The 17,333-nt window shown below is 33.0% G+C and overlaps 2 protein-coding genes across 8 annotated transcripts in view; one reads left to right on the forward strand and one right to left on the reverse strand.

The window, feature by feature from the left end:
• The window catches only part of LOC138703431 (5'-3' exonuclease PLD3-like), a 270,911-nt gene that overhangs the window by 240,027 nt on the left and 13,551 nt on the right, over positions 1–17,333 (forward strand). The window contains exon 13 of one of the 2 annotated variants that reach the window (XM_069831285.1): positions 247–407. In XM_069831285.1, the coding sequence (XP_069687386.1) occupies positions 247–407 (161 nt within the window). Of the gene's footprint in view, positions 1–246; positions 15,924–17,333 lie in introns of those variants that run through there. The other variant, XM_069831286.1, reaches the window with a different exon arrangement.
• Positions 1–17,333, reverse strand: part of LOC138703432 (cilia- and flagella-associated protein 45-like) — a 69,179-nt gene that overhangs the window by 17,637 nt on the left and 34,209 nt on the right. For 5 of the 6 annotated variants that reach the window (XM_069831291.1, XM_069831290.1, XM_069831289.1 and 2 more), the window contains exon 10: positions 16,494–16,741. In XM_069831291.1, coding sequence (XP_069687392.1) covers positions 16,681–16,741 — 61 coding nt within the window. In that variant the 3' untranslated portion in view covers positions 16,494–16,680. Of the gene's footprint in view, positions 1–16,493; positions 16,742–17,333 lie in introns of those variants that run through there. The other variant, XM_069831288.1, reaches the window with a different exon arrangement.

Here is a 17,333-nt window from a genome sequence, read left to right on the forward strand (position 1 = left end):
GTACTCTATATTTAATAGAGTTAAAGGGTTTGGTTTAATTTGTAAGTTTTCTTTTAAATTCGGGATATTGATTTTCTGTTTTAATTCTTGAACCATGGATATGAAACTTTTTTGTATTTTACAATTTTTCCATATTCTAAATTAAATAGGATCTTCTTCAAGGCTATTAACTTACAAATATTAGGTTTTACGTATATTTAATATTAAACCCCCTGTATTATATTCCATTTAATTTTCATTTTAAAGGGACATCGAATTGGTCTGGCGACTATTTCACTAAAACAGCTGGTGTGGGTGTTGTGATACGAACGGCCAACTCCAAGAATGACACTTCCACTAATCCACTTCGTGAACAACTGCAACAAGTGTTCGAAAGGGACTGGAACTCGAGCTACTCATCTCCGTTGGTATAGTGATCAACTGATTCTTTAATCAGTGAAGCATTGCCTTAAGTAAACAGTTATAGTGTTATAAATCTGATCAATTGTTATATCTCACACGCTACGTTTACATTAGGAATGGTAAAACAAATCATACAACCTGTCCAGAGTTATGAAAAAGCTATTACCAGTACCATAAAGTGAAAGTATTGTTACATAAGTTCAACCTTCAGCTACATTTAAACTTGGAAGGAACTGTGTGAGAAAATACTGAATTGTAGCAGTGGCTGAGCTATTATATTTCACGTTACATAGTTTGAATGAAAATGTGGTGGTCTTTTATGGGACATCTGCGAATTAAAACGTATATGTAAAAAAGAAGATTGGATTTCTAATGTTGAAAATGGAAAAAATCTCTTCAGTTTAATTGTTTTTTTCATAGCTCTGGGCAAAAAATAGGCTATACAGGTAATTACGGATAAGTTGACAATAAATTCGTTTTAAATCCGGAATATCTTAAGCAATTTGCAATTTATGTCTATTATTGCTGCTTAAGAAGTAGCAACAACGAAGCCAAAAATGTCTTTTGGTATAACACGTAAACATACACCTCAAATTCAGGCTCAGACTTCATTTAGACTTTAGATACAATAACAATAAAAACATGATACAGTTTCGTTCTAGATACAGCTTTGTTTCTGCATCATTCCACTGTCAGTTCAAGGTATGTGCTGGTCATGGTTTGGTAAGTCACTACTTCACATGTGATAGTAGGTATTGAAACTTGTGAAATGTTGAAAAAAATGTTCAAAAAGCGATTTGGCCATTGTTGCCATATTACTGTGAGGATGAGCGTGAAAAAAAGTAAATTTGCAAAAAATGAGCAGAGAGAATTTGGGTTTATCCTATTTTAGAAAGCATGAAAAGTAAAGGAGAATTTTATACACTGTGGAGAAGAATAGAGTGTGTATATAAATATTTAAAGAAAAATAATCAGCCCTCAATGAGGGTGACCATAAAGATCTAAAATAAAAGCACTACAGAATAATTTAGAAAGACAGGAATTGTTTAGTAAAACATTCACAGAAATGCAAACCCAACAGAATCATCAATGGCCAAAATATAAATGATAATGTAATATTTGTATTGAATCCTTAAGAATATTCAACAAAATTTTTTTAATTTCAAAAAATCGGAGTCCGAGTGCTTTTAAAATATCACATGTGAATTTAGGGAGTGTGCCACGTGCACCAAACAAAAGACCAGAAACACTCCTCTGACTAGTGGGAAGGTTATATTTCTCACTTAGATAAGGGATGCAGGACTCATAAATGGATTTCTTCTTCTCATCAACGTGTTGTGCCTGCTGGACAGACAGAATAATGTTCAAACTGATCAGGAAGAGAAAAATAAATTGGCTGGACCACTGACTGAGAAGAAACTGTCAACTGAAGGATGCACTGGAAGGAATGGTTAATGGAAGAAAAGTTCGGGACAAAAGAAAATATCAGATGACATACAATATTAAGATACATAGATTGTATGCTGAGACTAAGAGGAAGGTGGAAAATAGGAAAGATTGGAGAATGCTGGGTTTGCAGCGAAAGACCTGCCCTTGGACAGAAAACTATGAATGAATACCCTCGGCTACTATATGATGAATAAAAATTTGTTGAAAGTTTTTGCATGACAGTCACAACTTTAAAAAAAAATACTTTTAAATATTGAGCAGGATTCAATTCCTCTCTTCCGAGACATTTTTATGCCCCACTAACTAGGTACTCAAGAAATGAAAATTCTTTGCTATAAGGTTGTAGCAAATATGTTTGGACATAATGCTCTAGCTCTGATACTGTTTCATTTTACTCTTGATACGATAAAATATTCTTTTTGAGAAATGTCTCGGGTCCAGTGGTCCAAGAACGAAGCAAGATTGAATCATTACAGTATTGTGAGCAGTAGTATGAATCACAACATTTAAAATATATTGTAATTGTGAATGAGGCAAATTGTATCATAATATAATCTTCATCTTACGATGTTTGGGTGACGTATATACATCCGTTGATGTGACATAATAGTATTTATTCATGTATCATAATAATTATATTGTTATTGTATCGGAAGTGTAAATCAAATTTTATGGATGCTGGATAGAATTATTTGGGATTATTGCTCTTCCCTGAGGTTCGTTCCATTATACACTTCTCATTTTAATGGATGTTATGAAAAAAGTCACTAAAATGGATATATTAATCGGCTCATTTTATATATAAAACTCTATCACATCTGTTGAATTACAAATTGAGTATTGTCAATTGTTATGTGTTCATTAGACTTGCGAATTTCAATTTTACTCAAGTGACAGGGATTATAATCGGTATAAATATGCAAATGCCTTCATATAATTACCATATATACATGAATACTCCACGCACATTTTTTCCGGAATTCAGCAAAGAAAAACTGGGGCGCACACATTATTTGAAATAAGGTTGGTACTGCTTCGCCTCAAACACTTTTTTAATTTTCGCTCCTAAAATTAGGGTGTACAGATTATTCGATACCACAGAGTATTCGCTTATATACGGTATTTTAATTTTTATATTCAATGTACAGCTTCAATTAATGTACTTGTCTTATTTATTATATGATGGAAATTAATCATTGCGGAACATATATCGAATGTGTGTCATATTACCACTTTTTAAATGTACATAATACATATAAAAAAGTATAATGTAAGAGTGGGAGAGGTATTTCAATAGGTTGTTAAATTTAGAAAAGGAACCAAGATTGAAAAAAAATATCTATATGAAAACTATATTATAATAGTAATTTCAATAGCATATTGGTCCGTTAAGTACAATATTAAATTGATAGAAGAATTTAATTCAGTCAATACTTAACAGTGAGAAATACATTAAAATTTATGTTATACCAAAAAGTAACATTACATATATTTTAACGACAAACGTTTTCGCCAATTATATTGGCATCTTCAGGTCGAATATAACATGTTAACAAACTGAACACTTGGTCTTAACTAGTTAAAACAACGTTAAAAGTAGGATATAAATTAAAACAGTTAATAAAATTGAGTGATGCAGCCACCAGGTTGTATGTAGAAAATGATGTATAGTAGAAAGCATGTATGATGAGGGGGACGGCAAGACCCCTTCTAGTATTGCGGTAACTGTTTCGGAATCAGATTAAAGATGCTACAAATAATATTTTCAAACAATTTTGTTCATACCATCCTTTGCTAATTACAGGGCTTTATCCTGTCACCATTACTCGGCAACACGACCGCCCTATTTATTACTTTAAAATATGGTGTTCACTTAAATCGGCTACAACTTGCCATTTAACTATCTGTGCTTCAGTGGCTAGTCATGGTAATATCTTTGAAAAATATTGGAGTGCAAGAGGTCAAATGACTTTATTGTCAAACGCCTGGCATTAGAAAACAACAACAACTTTTAACGTTGTTTTAACTAGTTAAGACCAAGTGTTCAGTTTGTTAACATGTTATATTCGACCTGAAGATGCCAATATAATTGGCGAAAACGTTTGTCGTTAAAATATATGTAATGTTACTTTTAAGTATAACATATATTTTAATGTATTTCTCACTGTTAAGTATTGACTGAATTAAATTCTTCTATTAATTTATATTATAATAGGCCTACTTTGTTTTGTTGAGTGAGTAGTTTCGAATTTTTAATCTCCATTAATTTTAAAATACTTTTATATGAAATCAAAGCGGCATTAACAGACAAAATTATGTAAAGCATGGGTGTTCGTAATATTTATTGATGAAAAGTTTGTTATACAGTAACTATCACAGTTGAAATTAACATAACTGTCGACAAAATTCAGCAATCAAGACGAACTAAACGGCTATGGAATGTGCTGAAAATAGGATTTAGTCCATGTACGTGGATTGTCTGTTGTCCATATTCGACAATTGTGAAGTATTAACTCCACCATTGATGGAGGTTCTGGCTGATATATGTTATGAGGCAGTACATCTCACTTGACGATATGTGTCAGAGGAAGAACAGTTATTGCATACATCTCAAGTTTGATTATTGAAATGTGTTACTACAAGTCAGCAATGTAGGCAATGGAGGGAGAGAGGAACTGACCACCTATCGCATTATTTCCTGGCTTAATTTTCTCACGAGTGATGCCTTATTGGTGTTATGAGGTTCCAACCAGTCTCTCGACTGCTGATTAAACATACATTGAGAGGAAAGTGAACCTCAACTGTCCACAGCTGTCGAGATACCCAGTCCAGGTCAATTTCTATCTGAGCTAATGCACATAATGAAAAATTGAATTTCTTTTCATAATCAGCTTCCTTCGATTCAAACATAATTTGCAGTTTATAAGGCTACACTTTCATAATAAAATTGCACAAAACCAATTCTTGTTCGAACATTTAAAACATGGATAAAAAGAAAACCAACAACACAGAACCTAAAAACACAAACAGATATAATAAAAAGGAACACAAACTATCTCAACAAATTAAACATAACAACAGAAGTAGAAAAAGCTGCACCACTACAAAATCTACTAGACTACCACTCATACAACATTAACCTCGATTTAATAGAAACAGTAAAGAAGGATCAACCTACAAAAGAAGAACTAAAACAGATAACGTTGTGCACTATTACAAAGAGATACTCATCATCAGAATGGCTGCACATCTACACAGATGACTCATTAATAAATAGAGGAACAAATGCCGGAGCTGGAGTACACTCATCTCGTTTTTCACACTATATAGCTATAGGTGAAAGCAAATCAAATTTTGATGCAGAAATTGAAGCAACACTTTTTGCCCTAGAGCAATTAATATGTAGATCGAAAATGTTTCACAATGCTGTCTTACTATAGCATCAAACAAATTGCCTCTTACAAATAAAATTAATGAAATCCGAAAACTAATAAAAATACTAGAAAAATTACAGAAGAAAATACACTTCCAATGGATACCATCACACATTGGCATAAGTGGGAATGAAATTGCTGATGAATTAGCAAAAAAAAGGCACAAAACTGCATAGACAAAACAAAGTTTTGAGTACACACACATTAGGCATCAAAATTAAAACCAAATCAGAAGCAGAAATACTCCATAAAGTTGATCAATAATTACAAGGGGAAAAATGGGCAGATATTAACAAACTTTGGAAAACATCTAGATTGACATCAAGACAAGAAGTATTGCCGCCTTCAGATTGAACACCGGTCATGACTGCCTTGCAGCACATCTCTGCAAAATTGGAATCCTTAATACTGAAGGATGCCTGCCACTTATGCAACTTACCAGGTTCATCTATGGGAAGAGAACACCTATTCACATGCACTGCACTGAACAAGGAAGCACAACGAAATAAAAACTTCTCTCAACTATTGGGAAGCAAGAAGCAAAATGGGTTAAATGATCCCAAATTGCAGCCATTAGAGAACGACAACAACATTTAAAACCATTTTCTCAAACTTGGTAGAAGTATATAATGAACAAGCCAAATGGCTAACAAACTCCTGAAAGCTTAACACTGTTACATCATCAGTTCATAACAGTTACAGCATTTCTTTTGTCACAGAATAACTAAATACCACATCTCATAGGCAGTGGCGAAGCCAGTATTTAAAGAGTGGACAGACAGAAAATAATACATTACTATGTTACCAATAGATAAAAGTTTATTCCTTTGTAAAAGACTTTAAAGTCACTAAATTATATTTAAATAATTTACAATATAGTGGTTTCATTAATTTTATCGTTGAAAAATTTGTAAAAGTAGCTATGCTAAATTGGTAACACTGACTTCGAGCATGAATATTTCTTATTGGTCGCTGTGATTGGTCATAAAACATGCCTCATAGTGCCGTGGAGGATGTTGCCAGAAATTCCTTCTGCCATCAAATAACCTCACGCTATCCCCCCCACCCCCCACCCCAATAACCCCTGTAAAGCCATAGCAGGTGAAGAGGCAAGGGAACAACCGTAGATCCGCAGAGACCTTGTCTGAGCACATCTGTCGTGTCTATCTAGTGGTCATTGAGTGAAGAACACAGTACAAATCTATAATTTTTAACCGTGAGAATTTTTTTGAGTAGGCCTTGTTTCAATTGCCTCCAAGTAGCTTCGCCACTATTCATAGATGTTCATTTCATCTTGATTGCTCAGTTTGTTTAGAAATTATATTAGGTTCAACTGTGTTAGTTAGTTTATAATAATTTATCCATAATCGGAATTTTTGCTCATATAGCTTCTTTTACGCATATATTCTTATTTTCTCATAAAGACTGAAACATATTATGGTACTTCATTTGATACAGGAATAAATCGTGCTATTCAGAATTAAATCTAAGATGATGATATGTGATAAATTTTATGATATTGAGATTTATGTGAGCGTTAGTAGTTGGCTGCCAATAATTTGCGCTTATTTCTGCAATGTCAAGTTGATTAAATTAGAATTTTATTCACTGTTAGCATGAAATTAACATAATACGAAAAACTCATAGTTCAATTGTGCATAAATTATTAGATATGCTTTAGATATGCAATATCTCATTTTAAGGGGAAGATCAGTGAATAAATTTAGTTACTAAACATATTTAATTACAGTAGAACCTCTATTATCCGTGGTAATGAAGGGGATGGACTGGACGGTTAATCGAAAAAATCGGATAATACGTACAATAAAATATTTTCGTAAATTAAGTGAATAAGGGCTGAAGTTTCGTAATTTCCTCCGTGGTCTTATGTTTAACACGCTAAGTAGTGGATCAGAAGTTCACTATTTAAGTTCGGTTGCCTACGGCGTGCTTTTAAGGGGGAAGGAAACTTCTTGTAATGGCTGTCAGTGGAAAGATAGGAATAGTAGGCCTAGAGGTCTCATGTTGTAGATTTACATACTCTATACACTTTATCCTTAATTTTTATTAAATCGCGCACAGTTGTAACATCAGTCTCGTATTCTGATGCGAGATGAGCCACAGTTTCTCTTTCCCCAAATCACTCAATTATTTACATTTTTTCGATACTTATCGAAAAACGTTTCCTTTTGACACTCGTATGGAATACATTTTATATAGAAGTTGTACAGTACGGCAACTCAAATAGTAGACCAAACTGGATAGTAAATGTTAGGACTTGTAATAACACTCTCTAGAAAAAATACGTACTAATATAGCGTACAGTAGTACTTCATATGTTTCTGTCGCAAAAAAAAAAAAAAAAAAAAAAAAAAGAGTGAGAGAAAGATTGTTGGATAATCTGTCAGTCGGTTAATAGGATGTTGGATAATCGGAGTTCTACTGTATATGCCATTTACATGTAACTAACAGCATAATAATTACAAAATCTGTTATAATTTAGGGATGTCAAATTTATATAAGTGTTTTTCAGTGTATACATTCACTTTCAGAAAGCAGCATTATATGTTAAACCTGCATAATAATTCACAGCCTAAGTGCCATTAATCAATAAATTGATAAAATCACTTGTATTCCACAACCTATGGCCTTAAGAGTAATGCAATTAGTCTCTAACCCATTTTCTTTAATAAATTATATTTCAAGTTTGTTTCTCAGAAGTCATTTACTTGTTATAAAAATTATGTATGAAAATTTTATAAAACCTCTGTCTTTACAATCATCATGTTCATGTACTATGTGCGTAATGGTGTAGAATTTTCAGCATTGCTTTTATACTATAGTTGTAGCAAAATTTTAAGGCAGTAGGTGCACTAAGCACTCCCTCTTATGTCTTTAAAATGAAGAAAGTAAACCTACTTTACAGTGGACAGGCTGTAGAAAGTGTTGATTTATGAAATGTTACTGTACTTAAACTATGTTCATGTACAAAACATGCAAAGTATTTAACTATATTTGTACTTCATATTTATTTGAATAGTTTCTTATGCTCAGTATCATATGCAGACAATTGAATACTGTCTACAATGCATGTAACTTAAAATTTAATTAGACGAAAAACGCATATGGTAAAGAAAATTATGACACTACACTATCGGTAGTTCATTTACATAAAACCATCATATGATTTTGTCGGATTTTCTCAGTTTTCTGCATAAAGGAGAACACACAAAAGTATTTAATGTGTAAAGGATGCTTAGTATCCTATGACAGTAAAAAAAGACATGTATAACAAAATTTGAATATTTTTAAGAATAACAGAAATTTTATTAAAATTAGACTTTTGAGTTTTCCACTAGTAGCCGCACGAGCCCAACAGAATAGGTGACCCCTCAGGTCTTGCCTGACTGCCCTGATGATGGAACTGTATGTAGTTCCAAAACATTGGAAATGTCAAGTTTCAAAATAGTGGAAAACCCAAAAGACTATTTCTTATCACTAGACCTCGGACTTTTAGGTCCTAAAAATCTTAAATTAGGTACCTAAAATAGGTTCTGTCACAAATCAAAATAGGTTCTAAAATTACAAAAATAGGTGAACAAAAAATGACATTATTTCATTTCCCATTACAAATTAGCCGAAACATTTGACATTATTTCATTGTACATGTCCATAATTAGAGCCAGAGTAAACAACTAACACCTTTTCTAAGTTTTCCATTGAGAAACTGCATCGCTTCTCAGATAACACCATCTTATATGCTGAAAATGAGCGTTCCACATCAACTGATGACATCAGAGCATATTTAAATGTTGTATTAGATGCAAGGGAACAGCGCATTCATGTTCAGGTGTTTTGCCAGCCAAGATGTCAGCAACTGTGCGGAGAACTGTCAGTCCTGGGATTTTTTGAAGCACTGATTTGAATTTTTCAGAAACTTTTTCACCAACATAACCGGGAACCAAGTTGATTTTTTCTGTCACCTTTTCTATCAATCCCAGTTGTGTGTAGACCGGTTTGCCTGAAGACACATTAATAATGGGGACCAGAAATACATAATGTGATTTGATGAATGCAATATCCCGGGCAATTGTTGAGTCCTGCAGAAATTTTTAGTTGAAGTAATGCTCACTGTATCCTCCCCCAGTTTCAAAACAAAGTTCTTAATGTCCTCCAAATGCTTGCTGTAATATTCCATGGCCTGTAACCATGTTCCCCATCGGGTAAGAATAGGTTCTGGTGGAAGTTGCTCTCGAAATAACTGAATCCTCGTAGGTGCTTTAATAAAAACCTTTTTAATTGTGGAAACCAGCTTATTCACTTGTGGATATTCAAGCCGTATCGTCTCAGCTACGCGATTCATGGCATGGGCAAGACAAGTAATATGGAGCAAGGCAGGGTAAAATACTTTAAGTAATTTAACGGCAGCAATCATGTACGGGGCTGCATCAATGTAGATTACTAGCTGCGATTGTTGTCAAGGCACGACTGACATACAGAATTAAACTGCGTTTCCATATTACCAACTGTAGAAATTGGAAAATGTAAAATTAGGTAAAAGTAGTTTCTAACGTGAAATTAGGTATTTTTAGGTTGTATAGGACCACCATTTTCGAACATATATTTCCATAATTCGTATATACAACTTTTCTTTTGTATATATCATGAGGAACAAAATAGGTTTTTACCTAAAATCCGAGGTCTACTTATCACATTCACTGTGAAAAAGCATAAACAGCATAGTCAAGGACATATCAAGAATTAAAGTATCTGAATTGAAATTTATGGGAAGAACTGCACAATATACTTTGTCAGATTATTAAAAGAAAAGAAGAAATTCTAAATGAACTAAAACTCACCCCGGTTTTAGATAAAATTCAAGAATACAAAAATAATAGATATGCACATGTCAAACAGATATCACAAAAACGTCTTCCAAGAATAATGAAATGTTATCAACCTATGGGAATAAGATGACAGGAAAACTTCTAAAACGGCTGTCAGACAAATGAATCAGGAATTTGAAAAAGGTGCCAGATCTATTGGAGCTACTGTTTGTACTGACACTTATCTATAATTTTATTCTGAAATGTTATGCAATGGATAGGGATCTATTAGAATGATTGTCCAAAAGTAACAAAATATGATTTTTCAGGCAAACAATGTTATTTTCCTTGTGATTAGTTAAGTGGACTTTGCACTTTTTTCCAATGAACTGCTTTTATACTTTATAATGATTGAGTGCATTTCATATTTACGTTAAATAAGAATATTTAATCAGTTTTCTGTCATAATTTAATTTTATACACCACAGTCTAGAATATACAGTCACGAAGCTTGAGTTGTGAGGTTGCTAGGAACAATAGACTGTGGCAGTACTATTTCGCATTGTCTGTGATGAGACGATAGTAGCGATCCTAGTGGTTAGCAACTATCTATGGATGCGTAGTCCCTACGTATTGAGCTTCGTGACTGTATGTACTAACTGTGACATTACTGTTTGTAAAATTTAATTCACGCAATAAAGGTGCCAGGTCCGTACTCAGTGAAGGACTTTAACATTTTTTAATCAAATGACACTTAGACACAAAGGATATTATGTTTATGTGTGTCGGATTTGACCCATTGTTCTATAGAGATGCGCCTTGCCTTATGGTATTGTTAACTCATTTTCGCAAATAATCCCCTTTTTCCAATTCCTGATTCAATTGGGACCGAAATGGATAAACCAATGATCCAAATCCATGTATGATGATGTTGATGATTGAAAATGGTTACCAATTGAACATCCAGTTATTGTTGTAGCATATGACTTTTTTATATGGATAACATTTTGAGTCAAATGAGCATAATGGATAGAATGTACAAATTACATCTTGCTACTCTAAGCTTAATGTAATCTATGCAAAAGTAAGAAAATTATATGAAGTAAGATCAGTAACTTCAATAGTGAGACATGCATTGTGGATGCATAGTAGATTTCATCCAAGACACAGTTTAAGACCCCTTTATAAAATGTGATGTAAGCAATGAGCTAGAAGTAAGTATACTTCTAGCTCGTTGGATGTAAGACATAACTTAAGTATAATATTATTTTGTGCTGACAGATTTCACTCATAATTCATGTTAAACTATTAATTGGTTGACAGACATTTTGTAGGCTTACTTCATAGCTTTTTTATAAGAAACACTTCAAACGATTTCATTGTCACTAGTCTTTATGATGCAAGAAGAATGATTATTATGGTCCCATAAACTTACAAAAAGATCTCTTGTATTATTTTCCCACCTGTATATGTAATCAAAGTCCATTACAACAATAATCTGTATGAAAAGTGACTAATTGAAGCAAATGAAACTTAATATTTTAGACAAGAGAAGAAACTTCATATGAATTAGAGCTGAGGCTCATATCTTCAAATACAATCGATAAAAATTGATGAAGACCTAACATTCTAAATGTACTAAGTGCCAATTTTTCAAATTTCATTTCATTCAATTTAAGGGAGGAACATCCATATGAGAATATCATACTAAATTGTCTTTGTCGTAGCTCAACTGTAAGTGACTTATGTGCCAGAAGACAGTGTTGTAGGTATCTCAACATGTATTTCGCAGTATGTTTTTCATCAATATCTCAAAAAAATTGTTTTTGGCACTTAGCACATTTAGAATGTCAAGTCCTCAATTCTCAGCACGGTTTCCTTCAAAATGGAAGTGAAGCTAGAAGGCATATGTCATAGATATACTCAGGGAGCGAATTAACAGGGGGATGGGGAGGATTTCCTCCCCTGTTGGAAAGTTATCCTCCTCTCATAAATTCATATTAACATCCCTTCCAGGGATAATTTCTATCCCCCTCACAAAATATAATTGTTTTAATACAAGAATACTTTATAAAGCACAGCATAAAGTAAGCAAAGAAAATAATATTAATGTATTATCATCACCGGCAAGCTGACAACAATCAATAACTTAGGAATTACACACCTTATCTTAAGCCTGTTCATGAATAATCAAGATGCAAGACAAGCAACTCAGTGTGACCAAGCATTGAGCCATATCGAAAGAGGGTAATAATAATTTTATGTATGGTATTCTCTATCTAGGATTCTATCCCCCCTCATCAGAAATGTTAATTCGCACCCTGTATATACTCGTATATGGCATGGCTTTAGGATATTCCTGGCCTATAATCCAGGGTAATGAATTCTGCCTTCCAGACATCCTAATCTCAGAAATTAAATTCTTCATACTGTCAAAATAAGGTATAAAAATTCATTTGAGTGAGTTTTCCCATCTTTATTTACTTGTTTCAAGGAGATCTTTATATTTAACAAGTTTATTTTTTCTTGGCCCACCTGACCCGCCATTTAAACCACAACTGAAGGAATACTTACAACTAAGTATTGATTGTTTAAAAACATTTTTTGCATGTATGTTTTATACAGCATCTGGCCTATATATTTAAATTAGCTAATTATCTATGTTATATAGTGTATAACTGAGAAATATAAAATATGCATATCCAACATTATTCTTATAAAATAATAATATTTATAGTAAATAAAACTGAGAACAGTAAAATATAAGAGAATACGCAAAATGAAATTTTATACTGATATGATATGTATTAACTTTTTTTTATATAAATTTACCGACTCTCAATTTAATTTATATGTGAAAAATTTAATTTCCAGCATGTTTAAATACATGTGCATAAATGATCAAATATCACATAGATGAATATTTATAATCCTGACTTTGAACCAATAACAGCAGATCAGATGTATGCAATCGATAAAAAGAATAATATACAGTGTTAAAAAAAAGTCTCATACTTTGAGAGGTGGTAGTATTCATAAAAACAAAACAAAAAAAATCTAGTAAAAATGGCTCCTAAAATTAATATTTTTAAAGGAACATGCACCTTGAAATTAGTATTATAACAACAGCATATATTTTAATGTGAGCTCTTTGTTCGTTTCTTATTGCAATGCAGTAAACAAGATGTGACATGTTGAAAGGAAATGAGCAAAGAGCTCATTTGAAAGCTAGGCCTACGATGTTGTTACAATACCAATTTCACAGTCCTTGTTTCTTCAATGATATTAATTTTAGGACTCATGTTTATTAGACACTTTTTCCTTGTTTTATGATGAATACTATCTTCTCTCAAAATATTAGACCCCTTTTTCTTAACACTCTGTATATGTAATGTACCATTGGATAGACAAATCACTTTATATATTTGTTCGAGTTTTATATTTATTTTATATCATATGGGAAACCTTGAAAATAATAATAGACATATATTATTTCCTTAAACATTTTTCACAACAGTGTGAATTTGAATATGAACTATGCCATGGTGAAATGGACTATCATTATCAGTGGTGGTCAGTGTTACTGTATATACTCATTTAATATGGAAAAGCATAATTATACCAGTATATACATATGGATATTATCAGAGTTGATTTCTCATAGTAATATACAGTGGCGAAGCTAAGGTGTAAATACTGGGTAAGCTGAAAAAATCTCCTTACCTTATATCTTTTTGTACAGCAGATGTTTCTCGGCTTTTCTATTAAAATTTTTTTGCGACACAGACCCCATTAGAAGATGATGATGACCATTCATTTTCACCCCCAAACAGAATACAGGTATATAACTGAATCGTCTCAGAACACCCTGTTAGCCAAGGATATTTCTTATACCATAAAAACTGAAATTTTATATTTTGTCTTCCCCATTCCGCCATTTCAATGTGTAAATGTAGTGTTGATCTCCTATTTTTGTAAACTCATTTTGTTTCATATGCCCAACTTGAAAACGATTTCCCTTTTAATTTTGCAAATAATGACCTCAGTATGAGCCATTTTATAGAAATTATGCATGCAATTTTGATTAAAGTAACACTCAACAATGTAGCGCATTCACAGAAGACGAACATAGCATGGCATATTATATCAGTGTTGAGGCTAGCCCCGCATTCTGCTATTGAGTCGTAGTGAATCAATACCCCTTTTCTCGCTGGCCTTCCCTCAAGCTTGTGAGTGCCGCTGCCTGTGAGCAAGGACATTGCGTGTTGCTATGAGGCTTTTGCCACAAGCCTCTCGCAGTGCAGTAACTGCCAACAGTGAATTTAATATATGGAAGGATCGGAGTGAAACTAAGTGTTACGATACATCATTATTACGAATTTTTACTGTTACTAGATATAATAACTCAAATTTTCTGGGTAGACTAAGCCTCAAAAGCCTCTTAGAAGCTTCGCCACTGATAAGGCCAGAGATTTTGGTAATGAATATTTAGAACTGCTTTATAAAATTAAATAGCTGTTTCTTTGTATATCATCTGATGTGCCCTGAATAAGCATCTTGCACGTCTTTGACATATGTTGGCACTATAGTAAAGCCAATGTGATATGGATTAGAATAAATGGATGCTGTAGTTCATACCGTAGGCATAAAAAATAATGATTTCCATGATTTAATATATATATATATATATATATATATATATATATATATATATATATATAAGGACCTCGCCATCCTCATTGAATAATCAATGACTCTCAGATAGAAAGGAGGAGAGTTCGGCCGGCACCGTGAATGTGGTCTCGGCATAGCTCAGATGGAAAGAGCACTCAGTACGCCAAGCTGAGGTCCTGGGTTCGATTTCCGGTGCCAGAACGAATTTTCCTCCAATAATACGTATCAGTGATTTAAGTTTAAAAACAGCAGTGGAGGGGGTAATTGCATTTATTTCGTTGAAAGTTAGGCAATACAAATGCTATGTGAGACACGTAGGTACAGTACGATATTTTGTATGTATGAAACAAATTTTCACATCTTCACGAAATGCTATTTGTGCACAGGGCTGAGTTTTAGTACTAGTAGGAATTTAAATCTCTCTAAACAAGTTAATGATATATTAATAACAAAATTTACGAAGTAATTCACCTGCTATTTTTCTCTCGAACATTGTGGCATAAGTGAAAATAATTATAAAATAACGAATATCTATTCCAAAAATAAATACTAATAGCATACTGTAAGTGATAGATGAAGTATAGAAAGAGAATGACAATTTCTAGTTATATATAAAAAAAGAAGTTACAGGCAAGATTAATCATGGGAATGGATGTATCCTCGTTGTTTGAATCAATTTTCCATAAACATTTCTGTCAGTGGAAGGACTGTGAAAAGTGTTTTGTGCCTTATACTGAAAAATGGGAATGAATGCATCCTTGTGCATTCGACATATTTTTTCAAATAAGCATTTCTGAGAGCGAAAAGAGCAACATAAAAACTGTTTTTTTGCTTTAAAATGTGAAATAAAGGTATTGATGTGCCTGCAGAACTTCTTAAGCATTCTTCTAGTCGTAAACCGTTCTCAATCTTGATCATAAGATATAATAAGTGACCAGATTTTAATCGATTATAATTATCGAATGAAGAAATGAATGTGTTGAATAACTGAGTCTACAGAATGTGTGAATTCCAAACTAAAGTACAAGTAAACATTATATTAGTGTACATATAAGGTCTATATTTAAAGCAATGCCGAATGATGCATTTTAAAGCGTTATTTGAATTTACAGAAATATATGGCTATAAAAATTATTAATACACCGTAGAATTTTTTCCTGTTTTCTGCCTCGCTGAAAATTATTTAATAAGTGCAATTTCCAATATTATAGCATTTATATTTAATTGTACCAGTCTGTGAAATCACATTTATTTCTCTAAAATTGTATTGTTTTGTTTTTTGTGCATTTATAATTTGCTCTTTAACTTAAAAAACGGTGCCTGAAGAAATGGAATAAATTGAATTACTGTATGTGATGATAATAGTGAATGCATATAACTGTGAAGTACTGTAACAATTATCATATTTCTTAATAGTGCATAAAAGTGTGTGTGACAAAGGGTGATGTGTGAAGAGTTACGAGTGTTGACAGCAATTAATCAGGGTACAGTTAATGATCTCATTAATTGTTACAAGTTTAAATTATTATATATTACTCCTTCATTTCATATATTAAAGTTCTTGCACTGGTTAACAGCATAATGTGATAAACGCTCAATTCATGAAGCATAATTTTTTTTTTGTTAAGAAAAGCAGCATCTGAATATGTATTTTATAATTAACAACGATTTGATAATTACATTTGTAAGTAAAAATGTAGTCAATAAATTTTTAAGACAACACCAAAGCTTTATTTATTGACAAAACTGAGACAAAAATTATACTGACGACAGAAATATTGTACAATTTTTTTGAGCAAGACGGGAAGAGAAAAGAGGAAATTGTAATATAACATTCTTGGATTTTTACCTCGTTGACTTGTTCCCAGAATGAGTTTTCAAGTCTTGAGAATATTTCATGTCAGCTTTAGTTGTCTCTCAATCTCCTTGACATATACTTCAGGTACTTTATGGGCCCTGAAATGGAAGAAAGTGAGAATCCGAGATAACGCGAATTCAGTGAGTAATCTTAGAATATAGTTAATATTAGAAGAGAAAAATATGCTCTGGCGCCGGGGATCGAACCTGGGTCCTTGGTTCTATGTACCAAGCGCTCTCACCATTGAGCTATGCCAAAGTCCAATCCACAGCACTGGATCGAACCCCCCTCCTCTAGTGTTTTCCCCTTCGTGGCCTGACTCCAAGTTGGGCATGTATGTTGACATTTTTATATCAAGTCAACTGCCATTATACAAGGAGCGCACTCAGTTGAGTGACTTGGTGGCCGGGATTCCACAGTAATATGCACAGTAATCTGTACAGAAATATGCACTGTTGCTAGAAGAATCTAGTAAGATTATTATTTTTTGGTCCTACAGAATATATCTGTTATGGTAACAATTACTCACTCAACTGAGTGCGCTCCTTGTATAACGGCAGTTGACTTAATATAAAAATGTCAACATACATGCCCAACTCAGGCCACGAAGGGAAAAAACAATAGATGAGGGGAGTTCGATCCGGTGCTGTGGATTGGACTTCAGCGTAGCTCAATGGTAAGAGTGCTTGA

This window comes from Periplaneta americana, chromosome 7 (genome assembly GCF_040183065.1).
Source record: "Periplaneta americana isolate PAMFEO1 chromosome 7, P.americana_PAMFEO1_priV1, whole genome shotgun sequence".
Classification (NCBI taxonomy): Eukaryota; Metazoa; Arthropoda; class Insecta; order Blattodea; family Blattidae; genus Periplaneta; species Periplaneta americana.